This window comes from Cervus canadensis, chromosome X (assembly GCF_019320065.1).
Source record: "Cervus canadensis isolate Bull #8, Minnesota chromosome X, ASM1932006v1, whole genome shotgun sequence".
In the NCBI taxonomy this organism is placed as follows: Eukaryota; Metazoa; Chordata; class Mammalia; order Artiodactyla; family Cervidae; genus Cervus; species Cervus canadensis.
The window spans coordinates 18513787-18533147 of NC_057419.1; the positions used below are offsets into that span (position 1 = coordinate 18513787).

General features: G+C 40.1%; 1 protein-coding gene across 4 annotated transcripts in view; it reads right to left on the reverse strand.

Annotated features, from left to right (window-relative positions):
- Window positions 1–9678: 9678 nt before the first annotated feature.
- Window positions 9679–19361, reverse strand: part of ASB11 (ankyrin repeat and SOCS box containing 11) — a 29843-nt gene continuing 20160 nt past the window's right edge. For all 4 annotated transcript variants that reach the window (XM_043459591.1, XM_043459589.1, XM_043459592.1 and 1 more), the window contains 3 exons: window positions 17772–17906; window positions 13164–13355; window positions 9679–10259 (listed from right to left, as the gene is read on the reverse strand). In XM_043459591.1, the coding sequence (XP_043315526.1) occupies window positions 10135–10259; window positions 13164–13355; window positions 17772–17906 (452 nt within the window). In that variant the 3' untranslated portion in view covers window positions 9679–10134. The remainder of the gene's footprint in view (window positions 10260–13163; window positions 13356–17771; window positions 17907–19361) is intronic.

Sequence of the window (19361 nt, forward strand, 5' to 3'; positions counted from 1 at the left end):
GACCGCTAGCCTGCTGCAACACTGTTCGCCTACTGGATCCACTTGTTGTTTGGGGGTTTCTTGTTGTTGAGACAAGCCCCAGAACCCAGGAGCTGAGAAAGCTGGTTTTGCTGCAGCCCTGCTGAATTGCTTGCACAGCAACTTAACACAGCACGCCCTGACCATCTGCACATGTGGTTTCAATTTTTCTGGGAGTTTCTTATGGGAAAATGTGTCTATATGTTACAAAAATGCACATTTGGAAAGAACTTCTAGTTTCTACCTTCTGACTGCAGGGGTTGCACTAAATGCCCTGCTCACCCTCCTCCACACATTATAGTTTAACTTCTAAATAAATAATTCAGGGTTGCTATTGGAAAAAAAAAATGGATTGCTGGGCAGCAGGGGGGCCTGGAGGTGAGCTTCTATCTTTCAATGATTAGTTATAAAAAGTTTTACTGTGTGGAGTTTTCCCCATTTGCCTTTACAAAACATTTGGGGTTTTATCCGTGTCTTTTTCAAATACACCCAGCTTCGCCATACCCTCGGGTGCTGGCTCAGGCTGATGGCCACCCCTGGATTTCCACTCCCTCTCCAAGTAGAAAGGGACTTTCCTTCCCCATTTGGGAAGGCTCTGAGTTAGTCTCAAGCATAGTCTGCTTGTGCAGTGATCACCGATTATTTTTAATGTCAAAGATACAGCCTTACTGTTTCAGAGTCACCGAGCCTCAGTTGACCCATGTGGGAGCCACTGCTCTGAGGAATGTCCTGCATATTTTAAAGTGCATTTTCCTGCATACATGGGGATACACATTTATTGCTGTGCCTTTTCCACATGATTGTAATTATATTAACACAAACACTTTTTATACTTATTTTGTCTTGGGGATCTTTTCATTTCAGCAGAGTAACTCAATAGCTCTGTCCTTTTCTTTATTCACTACAGCAGAGCATTTCGTAAGTATTTCACACCAAAAGTATTTCATTATCCCCCTAATGATGGAGGCAGAGTGTTACCATTTTCTTTTACTACTGCAAAAACACTGCACTTCATAGATTTCTACATATGGCTTCATGCACATACTGAAACTGAGTCCCCCTTAAACTCTGTTCCCCAAGTTTATGATTAACCTATTTGAAAGTGTATTCCCGTTCTTGTCCTGAACCTGTGCCCCTCAAGACAGAGGACTATCAAAGAAAAGGGGTAACTGGAGCCCAACACATGCCCCTGTGTCCCTGTTCTTTTCAGTGAAAGGCTTTTTTGCTTTACTCTCCCAGGCCTCCCCAATCTGAATTAGTAAGTAGGAAATGTGAAGACTAGAAACAAAGAATAGCTGTTAGGCTGGGGAAATGGTAACAATTTAGACTATAAATCTGCCACATAGCAGACTAACTGAATTCTCAGTTCCCTAAAAGATACAAAGGTCTGACACACATGCCTAAGTTGTTTTTACAGGAAGCAGGCCCCCACCAGATGAAAACTGACCACAAGCATGTAGACCTCAGACTGGTCAAAACGCAAAGGTTGATGATGCTTGAAACATCATCATGATGCTAACCAATCCAAGAACTGTGCACAAGCTCACCACACAACCTGAAGTTCCCTCACTCACAATGCCTTTAAAACCCCTCCCCTAAAGGCCATTGGAGAGTCTGGGTCATTTGAGCATGAGCTGCCCATTCTCCTTGGTTGGTATTCTGTAATAAACGCTATACATTCCTTCATCACAATGCAGTGTCAATAGACTTTATCACATTGAGTGGACCCAGATTTGGCTCAGTGACAATATGCAATTATTGCCAGAGGTGAGATTACTAAGAGTGGACACACTGGGTCCAAGTTGTACTCATACACATGTGATCTTTTCTACAGAACTAAAGACACACAGGAGTGGGTACAAGTCAAACGAGAATCCCGAATGAGATCAATGGATGGTCTCAACGTTGATTTCCTGATTGTGATATTGTACTACAGTTTTGCACAAAGTTATCATTGGGGGAAACTGGGCCAACCTATAGGAGCCCTTTCTGTATTATTTCTTGTAACTGCATATGAATCTACAATTATTAATCAGTTCACTTAAAATTTAAATACTGCCAAATTGCCACTCACCTAGAGCCAGACATCTTGGACTGTGAAGTCAAGTGGGCCTTAGGAAGCATCACTACGAACAAAGCTAGTGGTGATGGAATTCCAGCTGACCTATTTAAAATCCTAAAAGATGATGCTGTTAAAGTGCTGCACCTAATATGTCAGCAAATTTGGAAAACTCAGCAGTGGCCACACGACTGAAAAAGGTCAGTTTTCATTCCAATCCCAAAGAAAGGAAATGCCAAAGAATGTTCAAACTACCGCACAATTGCACTCATCTCACATGCTAGTAAAGTAATGCTCAAAATTCTCCAAGCCAGGCTTCAGCAAAACGTGAACCGTGAACTTCCAGATATTCAAGCTGGTTTTAGAAAAGGCAGAGAAAATTGCCAACATCTGCTGGATCATCGAAAAAGCAAGAGAGTTCCAGAAAAACATCTATTTTTGCCTTATTGACTATGTCAAAGCCTTTGACTGTGTGGGTCACAATAAACTGTGGGAAATTCGGAAAGAGATGGGAATACCAGACCATCTGACCTGCCTCTTGAGAAACCTGTATGCATGTCAGGAAGCAACAGTTAGAACTGGACATGGAACAACAGACTGGTTCCAAATAGGAAAAGGAGTACGTCAGGGGGTATATTGTCACCCTGCTTATTTAACTTATATGCAGAGTACATCATGCAAAATGCTGGGCTGGATGAAGCACAAGCTGGAATCAAGATTGCCAGGAGAAATATCAATAACCTCAGATATGCAGATGACACCACCCTTATGGCAGAAAGTGAAGAAGAACTAAAGAGCCTCTTGATGAAAGTGAAAGAGAGTGAAAAAGTTGGCTTAAAGCTCAACATTCAGAAAACTAAGATCATGGCATCTGGTCCCATCACTTCATGGCAGATAAATGGGGAAACAGTGGCTGACTTTATTTTTGGGGGTTCCAAAATCACTGCAGATGGTGACTGCAGCCGTGAAATTAAGACACTTATTCCTTAGAAGGAAAGTTATGACCAACCTATACAGCATATTAAAAAGCAGAGACATTACTTTGTCAACAAAGGTAAGTCTAGTCAAGGCTATGGTTTTTCCAGTAGTCATGTATGGATGTAAGAGTTGGACTAAAGAAAGCTAAGTGCCGAAGAATTGATGCTTTTGAACTGTGGTGTTGGAGAGGACTCTTGAGAGTCCCTTGGACTGCAAGGAGATTCCACCAGTCCATCCCAAAGGAGATCAGTTCTGGGTGTTCATTGGAAGGACTGATGTTAAAGCTGAAACTCCAATACTTTGGCCACCTGATGCGAAGAGCTGACTCATTTGAAAAGACCATGATTCTGGGAAAGATTGAGAGCAGGAGGAGAAGGGGACGACAGAGGATGAGATGGTTGGATGGCATTACCAACTCAATGGACACAAGTTTGGGTAAACTCCGTAAGCTGGTGATGGATAGGGAGGCCTGGCGTGCTGTGGTTCATGGGGTTGCAAAGAGTTGGACACGACTGACCGACTGAACTGAACTGAAATTGCCCTCCAGCTGTATTTGTAGAATTAACTGAGAATGCCATAAGCATATATATATTGTTCATTTCTGTATCAGGAAAGATCTGAAGAAAAATGAACCTTGTATTTGGCAGAGGGAGAAATTTACTCCCAGTGTAGACTGGCTGTCAAGGAGTTAAACAGACAGTGCAGCAGGAGAGCTGGAAAGCATCCCATTCTCTGAGCAAAATCTTCATTGTAAAGCTTTATTTACTTTTCATTAAATTCCAAGAAGATAATGTTTCTCTATGTTCAAAGTTAACTTGATTGTCCAAAACAACAATAAAGAAGATTTGAAGCTTGTTGCCTTAGCATCTGGGAAGGAATTAATCACCATTTTATCTTCTCATAATGCTGATCAACACCTGTGGATGCTGGAAGATGGGAACTGCTTGTTGTTTTTTTTAAACTGTTTAACAACAGTTCTAGTCAGGAATTAGAAAAATATTATGAGGGAAGTTGATGCATTTTTAAGGATCCACATGTGGATAGAGTTGAACTACATGTATATGAGCTTTCATTAAAGAGAAACAGCTTGGCTTACAAGAAGCCGCAAGAGCAAAACAATCTACCAGCTTTGAGTCGGTCTCTGTGTCTGTCTGCATGTTTAGGAAACTCAGCCCAAGTTAGGTAAGGAAAAAGAATTATGGCCTGTAGCAGCAGTAAGGCCATAATCATTCTTTATCAAATGCAGACTTAACACTGGCCACTGACTCTGCCCCACCCCTCACCTGTAGATCTTTGGCTGACATCACTCATGGGATTCCAAGACTTTTCTCCTGCACCTTGGAGAGACTTGGAAGTCACCTTCAGTCAGTCAAAGTCGGCCCCAGAGCTGAAACCTCTTGTCATTGCAGCCAGCAAGTTTTCCAGTACAAAACCTTTAAAACCTAAAAGGTGCGCCTCTCCTCTGGTCATTCTGCGTGATCTGCTTTTCCTGAACAAAGTCCTGTCTTAGTCTTGCCCGCCTAACTGGCTCCGCACACTGAGCTGGCTGCTGTTGTTACTTCAGAAAGCTGTCACTCATTCTTACTCCATAGGTCAGTGCAGTACGATTCAAACAAGGATGTGTTTTTTGAAAATCAGGCATAATGTAGTATTCTTGAGCAAACAATCAGGCAAATCAAAACTGAGAGAGAGTCTTCATAACAATGAGGCTGAACTCTTCAAAAATGCCAGTGGGGTGGCATAAAACACAAAAGTGGGGGGGGAGGCTTTCTAAATGACAGGAGAATGAAGAGACTTGATCAGTAAATGTGATGATCCTTGATTGGATCCTGATTGGGGAGGATAAGGCATAAAAGACATCAGTGCCACAACTACAGAAATTTAAATACAGATGTATATCGGATACTCCAAGTGCATCAATGTCAAACTTCCTGCGTGTGATCACTGCATCGCCCACGCTTGTCAAAGAAGCTGTGTTCTTAGGACATGCTTACTTGAAGTACTCATCTTGTGGAAGCGTGAGAGAAACGTATGTCCCTATGTACATATTTTGCACCAAACAGAAAAACTTGGGACTTCCTTGGTGGTCCAGTAGTTAAGACTCTGTGCTCCCAATGCAGTGAGCCCAAGTTTGATCTCTGGTCAGGGAACTAAGATCCCACATGCCACAACTAAAACATGGGGCAGCCTAATAAAAATTTTTTTTAAAGAAAAAGTTAATGTAAGCTCTATGGTCAAACTGCTTGACTATATGTAAAGTCAGCACTGCACATTCTGTTCACAAGCCACTGTCATTCCTCATAAACCCAGCGGCCCCATGTCCCAGGACCTTGGGCTGATTGGGAACACTGTTTTCATTACACTGTTATGCAGGGTTGTAAAACAAACCACAGCCTGTCTTTATTAAAATTTTTGATATTTTGGTCATTGGGGACCTGTTTCCCTTAACATTTGAATTTTCTTAATACTGCACTACAATTTTTCTTCTGATGACATTTTTCGGTGCCCCCTTAAATTTTTTGCCTCACTCACCTCCTCCTAATCCTAGCCCTGGTGAAGAATCATAACACTCATAGTTTACTTACAAAGGGTTCATTTTTAAAAATATGTGTACAGGTATTCATTATTCATGGGCCTACTTATATATGTAAGTGTGTATACACACATTCATACAAATATGTATATATACATACATATGTTCATATACATATACAAAAAGGCATAAGCAAATGTGGCAAATCTTATCAACTGACAAAGTGAAGTGATAAGATGGACAAATATTCATTGTATTATTCTTGCAAGTTTTTTGCAAGTTGAAAGATTTTCAAGACATAACGATGGCAGGAGAGGAAATTTAATTAACGAAAACTAAAACTTAGTACATAATTTTCTACAGGTTACACTCATGTTAAAAGATGAAGCTGCTATTGTGACCGTGACCCTGTCTGACCCCTGCCTTCGTCCTGGTACAGACTCTGCTAAAGAAAGATGATGTACTGATATTTCACATGCAAATGTTCATGCAGGAGTAGCCCCTGGCAAGGATTTGGAATGGGTGTAAACGAGAGGTCCTCCAGTGCACAGAGTGCCCTTCCTTGACAATGATTCAGCCCTCACCATGACAACTTCAGGCACTGTCTCTGAAGAGTCAGCTGTTCTCTATGTGGGAAGCACATAAAATCGTCTCTGCAATGAGCACTGTTATTGAAAAGAGAATTATCTGTAAACCTCAGGTTTGTTTGACATGGCAATATTAGAAATATCAGGGAGGAGAATACTTTGGGAGAAATGGTTCCTTAATAAAATATGAACAAAAACTTAGAGATGTTGAATGATGTACCCAACCTTTTAAATAATTGATGGGCTTTTCAGAGAGTTGAGGTTTGCGTCTTGAAGTGACACATGCAAGCTTAGTTTTTAAAATAATGGGTCATGGCAGGTGATGGATACAGTCAGATAAATGATGGACGGATAGACAGATGATAGGCACATGGTATACAGATGAATATATTGGATATCTCTGTAGGGAGACAGATGGCATTTGAACAGATAATATGTGGTATTTGTTTGGTTATGAAAATAATTTTCCCTTAAAATGATTCATTATGTAGATATTTTAAAGTATTTTATACTATTATTTTAAATTGTTTTCTTAGGAAATACCACTTCTGAAAATCTAAGAAATACTTCAACTGTTTTAAGATTTATCAAAATGAAGTTCACACTCATATTATTTATAATAGCAAGACATTAGAAATAAATAATTAAATATCCAACAATATGGAAATAGCTAAGAAATATGTAACCACCATTTTAAAGGACAGTTTCAAAGAGTTTGAAACTTAGAAAATCATTACAAAATAGTTTGTGGGGAGAACAGGAATCAAAAAATACATTTGTAACAAAAATAAATAAATGAGACCTAGTCAAACTTATAAGCTTTTGCATAGCAAAGGAAACAATAAACAAAATGAAAAAACAACCTATGGACTGGGAAAAAATAATCACAAATGATGCAACTGACAAGGGCTTAATTTCCAAAATATACAAACAGCTCATGCAGCTCAATACCAAAAAATACAAACAACCCAATCAAAAAATGAGCAGAACACCTAAATCCTAAATAGACATTTCTCTAAGAATACATACACAGATGGCCAACAGGCACACGAAAAGATGCTCAACATCACTAATTGTTAAGAGAAATGCAAATCACATCTACAATAAGGTACCACCTCACACAAGTCAGAATGGCCATCACCAAAAAATCTACAAAAAACAAATGCTGGAGAGGGTGTGGAGAAAAGGGAACCCCCCACTACACCGTTGGTGGCAATATGCACATTAGTGCCACCACCATGGAGAACAATATGTAGGTTCCTTAAAAACTACAAATAGAGTTGCCATATCATCCAGAAATGCCACTCCTGGGCACATATCTGAAGAAAACTCTAATCTGAAAATACACATGCACCCCAGTGTTCACAGCAATAGTATTCACAATAACCAAGACATGGAAGCAACCCAAATATCCATCAACAGATAAATGTATAACAAAGATGTGGTATACATACGCAATAGAATGTTACTCAGTCACAAAAAAGAATGAAATAACGCCATTTGCAGCAACATCAATGAACCTACAGATTATCATACTAAGCAAAGTCAGAGAAAGACAAGTACCATATGATATTACTTAAATGTGGAATCTAAAATGTGACCAATGAACTTACTTACAAAACAGAAACAGACTCATGGGCATACAGAACAAACTTATGGTTTACCAAAGAGGGGGCACAGATAAAGTAGGAGTTTGGGATTAGCAGATACAAACTACTATATATAAAATAGATAAACAAGGACCCACTGTATAGCACAGGGAACTATATTCAACATCCTGCAGTAAACCATAATGGAAAAGTAAGTGGAAAACAATGGGTATATATGTGTGTAACTGGATCACTCTGCTGTACACCAGAAACAAACACTGTAAATCAACTATACTTCAATTAAAAGAATACTTTTGTAATAGGATTGTTACATTAAATCAAGCAAAGACACAAACAAAAAAAACTCGTCAAGATGTACTAAAAATACACTGAAAACAGTCACTAAAACCTTAAGAGCAAAAATTAAATAATAAATATTAGATACACACATGAATACTTCTTTCAAAATTCAGTCACCCAGCCAGGGACCTTGCCTAATCAACTTACTTAAAACAGTGGCTCTCATCATCACTCTTAACCACAATTTCCTTTATTTTTATCATTTCCTGTCATGATGACATGTGTATGCTTATTCCCTGTTGCCTCCACTGACACATAAGCTTTTCAAGGGCAAGGACCTCATCTTTCTTTCTCATAGCCTCAAACTGTGTCTGGCACATAATAGATGCTGAGTAAAAAATGCATGAATGAATGGAGAAGTTACTGCAGGGTACTTCAAATATGATTAAAACGGCAAGAAGTCACACCACTTTGGGAATAAAACATTCCACATCCTGTGAAAAAAATGAAATAATCCATATTAGTGGTCAGAACCCCCAAAAGCAAGCCATATAATCTCATATAAACTAGATGATTCAACTCAGGGTCTAATTCTAGCTTGATGGAATGCAGGGCTCAAAGGGAATGCAAAGACTATCTCATTAAAAAAGAAGAAGAATAAAGACTATCTCGTGCCCAATCATAAACCATCAAACATCACAATACCACCAAGATGCAGGGATCTGGACTTGTTCCACACCCATTCTGGATGCAGAAGGATCGGTTTGGGGGCGCGCACACACACACACACACACACACACTTACCAGATTTGGGAGATTCATACAAGCGATTCATGAAATTCATGGTCCAAAATTTCCAAAAGTGGATGCAACAACAGGATTGTCAAGTTCCTTGTGGTCACAGACACTCTGAACATCCTAGGACATCCTGGGCTTAACACAGACTTTAGACATTCAGCATGATGCAAGCAGACCAAAAAAGGCACTCTGGCAAACACTCAGAAGACAGAAAGCCTCCATTTCCTGCATATTCTATGATATCTATTTTAATCTATCAGTATTTGCCTTTAAAGTTTCTTTGATACTATCCTTAGAAAAGAGCTCCCCTTTCATTTATATTCATGAACATTTTATTCCAGTATTTTATACCATCATTTGAAATGTTTTAACATTTTCTACAAACCAATACTTGTTTCTTAATTGATATGAAATAAGAATTTAATCTTTATCCCCCAAATAGTTAACTATGAGTACTTATTGATATCTGAGTCATGAAAATCAGAAAAAGTCTAGAACAGTATCAACTGAAATATCATGTTAGCCACATGTATAATTTAAAATTGGATTGCAGTCACATTTAAAAAGAAGTGAAACTAATTTTAATAATGAACTGTATTTAACCTAATAGTGAATTGGCCAAAAAGTTTGTTCGAGTTTTTATAACATTGTCTGGGAAAACCCAAATGAACTTTTTGGCCAGCCCAATACATTCAAAATATTATCATTCCCATGTGTAATCAACATCAACCAGGACCTCGATAACTGCAAGCTTCAATTAACTGTGATGTTTTAAAGTATTTGGCTTTTTTATATATAAAATAAAACACAAGGAAATAAAATTTTAGCACAGATTTATTCATGAAAAGAAACAAAGGGGAAGGAGGGAATCACTGAATCAAGAATCTATTTTGCAAGACTTATATTCATCATAATCTTATCCACCCAGATTTACATGTCTACATGCTATTCAGAATGGTAACATTAGATAATAGAGAATCATGAATCTTGAAAAACTGCCTACTAGTTTCACTCTACTTCACAATTTTTTTAAATTTCTTAACAAGAAATAAAAATGAAAAGGTTTCTGACTGCGCCTTGGTTAAAAAGAATGCTACATTAATCAGGAGTCTCTATTCCCCACGTACTCCAGTTCATCAGTGTTACGCTCTGACTAGCTTAGCTCACGTGAAGACACCAGGAGTCTAGCCGTTGCGCATCTATACTAGGCACCCTGGGTACAGCAGGCAACAACCTGTTTATTCCCAAGCATCTTCCTATAGACAGCTGGGACTACTGGTATAGGAGGAATTTTTCCAGTGGGTCCGGCAGGTATAGTTTGTGGATGATCTTGTGACAGTTGCGACCCAAGCACTTCCGGACACACAGGCGGCACAGCTGGGAAAGAGCAGGTGGGCCTGCGGGAGGAATTCAAACACATGGTCACAGAGGAGGTGGTAGCAGACGTGCAGGGCCTGACAGTCAGGCCTCAGGGACCTCCTGACTTGAGCTGCCCCTGAGGTGGTGCTGGCTGGGTCCCCACTCACACTCAGAACAGGGGCCTTCATTCTGACAAGGATCCCAGCTCAACAGAGGATCTGGAGAAAGGATACAACCCACTTAGACCCAGTTAGAGCCTGCACCTCAGTCTTGTGAGGTCTCAAAGAGTTGTCATGCCTGTGGCTTTGAGTCCTGAAGGAAAGCAAATTAGCCATGGTCAAAAACATGGTGGAACAGGCTGAATGAGCATTTGGCTGGGATCCTCGGCACGCACGGGCATCTGTAATGCCCTGTTATTTCTTTTCCTTACTGTATCAACAAAGACTGCTGCAAGGAGATCTATGTAATTACTGGACTATACAAAGCTTTCCTTTTCAAGAAAAGCCCACTGTCACAGCGTCTTGCACTCCATGAGAAATAGTGACTACGTAGGCCAAAAGCCAGATAACACTTGGATTGATATTGCCAAGGAGCACCCATGTGCCTGAAAGATACCTGGAGGAGCAGACCATTACCCTTAGTCAAGACCTTAGGAAGCTAGAATGCAAAGTGTCTCTCCTGTCACACAACTAAAGCTCCTCAGAGTGACCTCTGACATAGCTGGTGTCCAGTCTTCTAGAGTGAGCAGCTGTACTGATGAAGATGGAAGGCAGAGGAACTTGTTTAGAAGAAATATAAATCTTGGACCTGGAGACATCTTTGATGGAAGGAAACAGGAAATGTGACAGTGGCTATAAACCATATTCTTAGCTAATAATTGTTAAGTACCTGGTATTTCCAAACTGGGAGCTGTTAGTAGAGACTCAAATCAAAGAACAACCATTAATGACACGGACTACTGGAAATAATGTAGACCAGTCTTACTCAAAGTGTGTCCTCAGACTGGCAACATCAGCATCACCCGGGAGCTGGTGGCCATATAGACTTTGGGGCCCCACCCCAGAGTTCCTGAATCAGAATCTGCATTTTAAGGAGATTTCCAGGTGATCTGTAAGCACCATGAAGCTTAAGAAGCACTAAAACTACAGATGCAAGCCTCCCACTTGGAAGGTATAATGTATACAAGACACGGGGGTGGTTTCACAAAATGGATCTGGTGAGTGAAATTAAACTCTTCCCCATTAGAAATTGTTTCAGAAGATTCAGGATTGTGGCATCCAAACAATAAGAGCACACACTGGAAATATGGTTACCAAAAGGGAAGGAAGGGAGGGATAAATTAGGACTGTGGGGTTAATAGATACATACTAGTATATATAAAACGAGAGAAACAATAAGGACATACTGTATAGCACAGGGACCTACACTCAATATTTTATAATAACCAACAAGGGAAAAGAATCTGAAAAAGAATATACATATACATGCATGCTATGTCACTTCAGTCACATCTGACTCTTTGCAACCCTTTGGATGGTAGCCTGCCAGGCTCCTCTGTCCATGAGATTCTCCAGGCAAGAATACTGGAGTGGGTTCCTGAGCCCTCCTCCAGGGGATCTTCCCGACCCAGGGATCGAACCTACATCTCTTACATCTCCTGCACTGGCTGGTGGGTTCTTTACCATTAGTACCACCTGGGAAGCCCATATATATCTATATCTATATATACATATCTATATTTATACATATATAAATCATATATATATATATAGAATCATTTTGCTATACACCTGAAACATGACATTGTAAATTAATAATATGTGTATGCACTCAGTCATGTCTGACTCTCTGCGACCCCATGGACCATAGCCCACCAGGCTCCTCTGTCCATGGAATTTTCCAGGCAAGCATACTGGAACAGGTTGCTATTTCCTTCTCCAGGGAATCTTCCTGACCCAGGGATCGAACCCAAGCCTCTTGCATCTCCTGCATTGGCAAGTGGGTTCTTTACCAGCTGACTCACCAAGAAAGCCAAAAATCCATAGTACTCCAATAATAGTAATAAGAAGAGGGCAAGTTAGAATCTTAGCTCTTAGTTAGCATCCTAGTCCTACATTTTAGTAGCTGTGTGACCTTCTGAAAGCCCATCTCTTTGTGCTCCTCTTGTTTCTATTTGGAGCTGGGTTAAAGTACAAGTTACCATAAAGTTCTCATAGCTTTGAGGTTTTGAGAATTCAGTGAGATGCATCAATGTTTCTTTCAAACCTAGCTCAATGTCTGACATATGGAAAGCTGAATAATTACTATTACTTTAATGGTCTCCTGAGCATACAAATGCTCCGGAGAGGCTCAGATAGTGTTCTCTTTTTATGGGGACACAGCATGGTTCTCCATAGAATCTGGGATATCAAGCCTGGTAGAGGGCCTGCCTTCCCTCCTCTGGCGTCTAGAGATTCATTAGCCCATGGTGGATATGGGCGTGGGGCAATGGGGAGCACAGATTCACCAACACCCTGAGCTGGAGAATAGGCAAACAACTTCACCATTTAGTCCAGTTTCTGAAAGACACACTCTGTGTCCACTTGACCATATCTAACACAAATTTTTCTCATTTCCCCTAAATTGCCTTCAAGTATTACAAAGCAGCCTGCTCAATCATGTGCTTATGCCAGGATACATGGGGCAGTTCCACCTTTTTAAGGTGAAAACAAATTTCTCTCTTTTCTTGTTAATGCACAAACAAAGACACATAACAGGTGTATGAAAATGTCCCTTTGTTATAAGTGACAAAATCCCGTCTGGCAATGCTAGCACTCGCCTGCTCCCACGAGCCACTCCCAATTAGAAACAGGAAAAGCAAATAGGTAAGACAGTCTACAGGGAGGCAGGAAGGAGAGAGAGTACATGTGCTTGTGGAAAAGGGGATGCTCACCCTTCCTTACCTTCCCGGAGCAGAAGCGCCTGCTCTACGCTGCTCTTTGGAGCTGCCAGATCAAGTGCACTTTGGCCCTGGGCATTTTTGCACTTGAGGTCAGCCCCGTAGTCTATCAGCAGGTGGATGATTTCCACACTGCTCTGCTTGGCGGCAGCATGAAGAGGGGTGTCCAGCCATTGACCGTGGTTAACATTGGCTCCTTAAGAAAGCATATGACCACAATTTAACACTACACATTAGTGGAGAAACACAATGAGCCTCAAGTATGCTAGCTGTCCACAAAGCCATCTTAAACGCCATGACATATTTGACAAATCTGTGAAAATATGTGACTGAAGCCTAAACCCTCGGCAATGCCGACTAAGACTGTTTCCAAATATTTTGACAAGAAAAGTATTGAAAAATGGTATTTTTATCCTGGAGAAGGAAATGGCAACCCACTCCAGTATTCTTGCCTGGAGAATCCCATGAACAGAAGAGCCTGGAGGGCTACAGTCCATGGGGTCACACTTCAGTTCAGTCGCTCAGTCGTGTCCAACTCTTTGCGACTCCATGAATCGCAGCACGCCAGGCCTCCCTGCCCATCACAAACTCCCAGAGTTTACCCAAACTCATGTCTATCAAGTCGGTGATGCCATCCAACCATTGCATCCTCTGTTGTCCCCTTCTCCTCCTGCCCTAAATCTTTCCCAACATCAGGGTTTTTTCCAATGAGTCAACTCTTCACATGAGGTGGCCAAAGTACTGGAGTTTCAGCTTCAGCATCAGTCCTTCCAATGAACACCCAGGACTGATCTCCTTTAGGATGGACTGGTTGGATCTCCTTGCTGTCCAAGGGGCTCTCAAGAGTCTTCTCCAACACCACAGTTCAGAAGCATCAATTCTCCAGCACTCAGCCTTCTTTATGGTTCAACTCTCACATCTGTACATGACTACTGGAGAAACCATAGCTTTGACTAGACGGACCTTTGTTGGCAAAGTAATGTCTCTGCTTTTTAATATGCTATCTAGGTTGGTCATAACTTTCCTTTCAAGGAGTAAGCGTCTTTAATTTCATGGCTGCATTCACCATTTGCAGTGATTTTGGAGCCCAAAAAAATAAAGTCTGACACTGTTTCCACTGTTTTCCCGTCTATTTCCCATGAAGTGATGGGACCAGGTGCCATGATCTTAGTTTTCTGAATGTTGAGCTTTAAGCCAACTTTTTCACTCTCCTCTTTCACCTTCATCAAGAGGCTTTTTAGTTCCTCTTCACTCTCTGCCATAAGGGTGGTGTCATCCGCATATCTGAAGTTATTGATATTTCTCCCAGCAATCTTGATTCCAGCTTGTGCTTCTTCCAGCCCAGAGTTTCTCATGATGTACTCTGCATATAAGTTAAAACAAGCAGGGTGACAATATACAGCCTTGACGTACTCCTTTTCCTATTTGGAACCAGTCTGTTGTTCCATGTCCAGTTCTAACTGTTGCTTCCTGACCTGCATATGTTTCTCAAGAGGCAGGTCAGGTGGTCTGGTATTCCCATCTCTTTCAGAATTGTCCACAGTTTATTGCAATCCATACAGTCAAAGGCTTTGGCATAGTCAATAAAGCAGAAATAGATGTTTTTCTGCAACTCTCTTGCTTTTTCGATGATCCAGCGGATGTTGGCAATTTGATCTCTGGTTCCTCTGCCTTCTCTAAAACCAGCTTGAACATCTGGAAGTTCACGGTTCACGTGTTGCTGAAGCCTGGTTTGGAGAACTTTGAGCATTACTTTACTAGCATGTGATGTGTGCAATTGTGTGGTAGTTTGAGCATTCTTTGGCATTGCCTTTCTTTGGGATTAGAATGAAAACTGACCTTTTCCAGTCGTGTGGCCACTGCTGAGTTTTCCAAATTTGCTGGCATATTGAGTACAGCACTTTCCCAGCATCATCTTTCAGGATTTGAAATAGCTCAACTGGAATTCCATCACCTCCACTAGCTTTGTTCGTAGTGATATTTCCTGAGGCCCACTTGACTTCACATTCCAGGATGTCTGGCTCTAGGTGAGTGATCACACCATCATGATTATCTGGGTCATGAAGATCTTTTTTTGTACAGTTCTTCTGTGTATTCTTGCAACCTCTTCTTATCTTCTGCTTCTGTTAGGTCCATACCATTTCTGTCCTTTATTGAGCCCATCTTTGCATGAAATGTTCCCTTGGTATCTCTAATTTTCTTGAAGAGATCTCTAGTCTTTCCCATTCTATTGTTTTCTTCTATTTCTTTGCATTGATCACTGAGGAAGGCTTTCTTATCTCTCCTTGCTATTCTTTGGAACTCTGCATTCATCTTTCCTTTTCGCAGAGTTGGACACAACTGAGCGACTGGCACACACACACAATATCTCATAATGAGCAGATATTTGCATACCCTATGACCAGCACTTCATATCAGATATTGTGTGTGTTTATTGGTCGCTCAGTTGTGTCCTTCTCCAGGGGACCTTCCCAACCCAGGGATTGAACCTGCATCTCTTATGTCTACTGCATTGGCAGGGGGGTTCTTTACCACTAGCGCCACCTGGGAAGCCTCAATAGTAGAATATATAAAGATACTGCACTATATAGATACACATTATGTATTACTCAGCAATGAAACTGAACAACTACAGCTACTTGTAATAACATAAACAAATATAGTTGAGCAAGAGATGGCCAGTGCAATATTAAACATATTATATGATGCCTATTATACAAAATTTAAAATATGTAATCTAACTAAAAATTTTGATTATTAATGAGAACTTAGGTGGCAAAATTAAAGGGAAAAGGAAAGAAATCATTACCATAAAGGACAAGATGTTAATAACTTTTTCAAAGGAGGTGGGGAAGGTATAGTTTTGGGGAGATGTCACAAGGGGGACTTGTCTTTGCAATGTTTTATATGTTTTCATGGGTTGGCTTGCAATGGCAGTTGTTTATTACTTTAAGTTACATATTTTCATATATGCATGCCTTGCTGTGTGTTATAGTTTGAGAAGTTGAAAAATAAAAGATGCATTTTTAGTAGTAAACTATTGGCAAAACTTCACATAAGATTAGCTAGTTCAGGTTGGCACAACTGTGTGAAAAACCATGTCATTAACTAATAAAGATGAAGATGTCAATTTAAAAAAAAAGATATTTTTAGTCATTTTAAATGCTTTACCTGCTTTCCTATAGGAATTGTGTGACATTCAAAATAAAATATTTGCAGCTCCTTTTAGTAGCTTTTTTGTTTTTTGGCAAAGGACAAAGCTAAGTTTACTTAGTACTTATACTGGGATTAATACTAAATAAGTATTTAGTATTGAAATTGGAATCAAAAAAAGTTTTATGAATTAATATAGGGACTGGCAAATGATAGGGGATTAAAAAAAAAGACAAAAATCTCGGAGAAAAAAATTCCTATTTAAAGGTTCTTACTATAATCTGTACCTTTATGGCAGTGGCTAAGTTTAGGGAACCTTTAACCAAATAAGTTTCAAGACCTTTTACTTTTCCTTGGACTCTCAGTTTCTGTATATGTCTTTGAGAATTTAAAAATGACTAAATAATTTAGCAGGGTTGATCTAAAGTATTCTATGGGAAGCATCTGCTAAAAGACGCTTGCTCCTTGGAAGAAAAGCTATGACAAAACTAGACAGCATATTAAAAAGCAGAGACATTACTTTGCCAACAAAGGTCCGTCTAGTCAAAGTTATGGTTTCTCCAGTAGTCATGTACAGATGTGAGAGTTGGACCATAAAGAAGGCTGAGTGCTGGAGAATTGATGCTTCTGAACTGTGGTGTTGGAGAAGACTCTTGAGAGCCCCTTGGACAGCAAGGAGATCCAACCAGTCCATCCTAAAGGAAATCAGTCCTGAATACTCATTGGAAGGACTGATGCTGAAGCTGAAGCTCCAATACTTTGGCCACCTGATGCAAAGAGTTGACTCACTGGAAAAGACCCTGATGCTGGGAAAGATGGAAGGCAGGAAGAGAAGGGGACAACAGAGGATGCGATGGTTGGATGGCATCAGCAACTCAATGGACATGAGTTTGAGCAAGCTCTGGGAGTTGGTGATGGACAGGGAAGCCTGGCATGCTGCAGTCCATGGGGTTGCAAAGAATAGGACATAGCTGAGCAATTGAACTGAACGGAACTGATCCTCCTGGTAACCACACCTAGATTTCCCTCTGGGTAACCATCTTCTGTGATTCCCAGCTCCTGTTTCTAGTGAAGCTCAACCACTGCAGTGCAGACTGAAATCTAGGCCTAAGCCAATCTGGTCAGGGTATTCCCTTGGCCACCATGATTGGTTCAGAGATGGGCATGTGACTCAAAAAGAGCCAGTTAAATACAACTGGTTGTTTTCCCCTTGGATTTATGGGAAAGAGACTCTTGCTCTCCCTTGAGGCCACCAAGGAGAACCATACCAGGTAAATGGAGCCAACATCAAAGGAAGCACAACTGAGAACTCCAGATACTCATTTCTGAAGTTCCATTTTAAGTATTGAAACATCAAATGCTGTCAGAATTTTGTCCAGCCTGACAAGAACTTTGTCTCTGAAGCCATGGAAAAGCAAGATTATTTAGTTCTTCTCATGAAAAGACTACTGGAAGTTACCTAATTCTAGAAGCTTCTTCACACAGTCAAGTCTCTGGTAGGTGCAAGCCACATACAAGGGAGTTCCGAGGTGAGGCACTTCTTGGTCAATGTTAACGTTATTTGCCAGTAGAATCTCCATGCACTCTCTATTACCTGGTAGAACACAAGAAAACCTCACTCAAGTAAGGAAAATATTAACTATTCACAGAATTATAAGATTGGTTATCTGGAATGGGCTTTAGAAACAACCTAGATTTTCTTTTCAATAGCAAAAAAAAATTTGGGAGTGGGGGAAATCTTAGAAATTTCCAAAATAAAACCATTAAAAAAAAGAGCATGCCCATGCACCCCCCACTGAAATTCTTCCTCACAGCCTTTGAGGTACCTCCAACCAAACCAAGGGTTCCAAGGAATACAGATGAAATCACTCTCTATAATAAGCCCCTGGTTTACAGGCAGAGGCTACAAGACCCAGGGGGACAAATGACTCATGCCATTATTACTCTGAAAAGCCAGTGCTCAGATTCAAGGCCCAGCCCTGACCCATCCCTCTCCATTACAAATCTCTCCTTCTCTTCTTTGCCCATGCAAGTAAGATTAGGTGGATGGCCATCCTATGTACCTCCTTATTTTGGTTAACCTGGAAGACTCCTATGAGAATTAATAAAAAGCTTCAAATATAAAATCTATTCAAATGCACTTTAGTGGCTAAGTTTAGTGGCTAACAAGAACTATATAAGCAAGCAATATCCTTCAAGAGTTGGCCCCATTAATAGACAGACATGATTAATTTGAAGCATATGAATGATCAGTTTGGGAGCAATTGCTTCTGAGGTATTGATGGGAGTTTTACAAAGAGGTTGTTCTTTTTTGAAGGTTTAAATGTTTCCTTAAAAAAAAATCTTATTGTTGATTAGCTTAACCAACGTTTTCTTTATAGATGACATAAAAGTAAGCTTCATCAAGCCTGCTTGATTTATCACAAATTCTGAATTAAGCATAATTATGCATTGAAACCTATAAATAAAGATTCTGCAAATTCAAATCTATTTGTTCAACTAAGTAATTTTATACCTGGATTATAGCATTAACCTGTCAAAGTACTGACTCAAACTGACCGCCCCCTTCCACTTGTTCGTAGAGGTTTAAAGCTGTAGGAATTCAGAAATAATATCTAATCAGGACCTAAAACTGCCTGGTAAATACAGTGCATCTAATAAACATGTTAAAATAATTCCTGTCCCTTTTTTTTTAACAGAAGAAACTGAATCTAGCTTGAGTTAAATTTAAGTATTTTCAGGAAGATTTTTAAAAATGATTATATAAAAGTCAAATGATTGGCACTAATATAGTATCTAGACTAACAAATTTGCTATTTGCTCTTCTGTTCTGTGGACACTGGTCCCTAACATGTTTTTATGACACAGAAAAAAATGTGAGGAGACAGATGAACTCATTGTTTATGATAGGCATATATATGTGTGTAAATATATATGTCACACACATAGATACCAAGCACTCCATATATAACCATCTAAACACTGCAGAACTACTTAATTCAAACCATTCCCAGTATTCATCCATTTTAAAACTTTTGGATGGAAATGC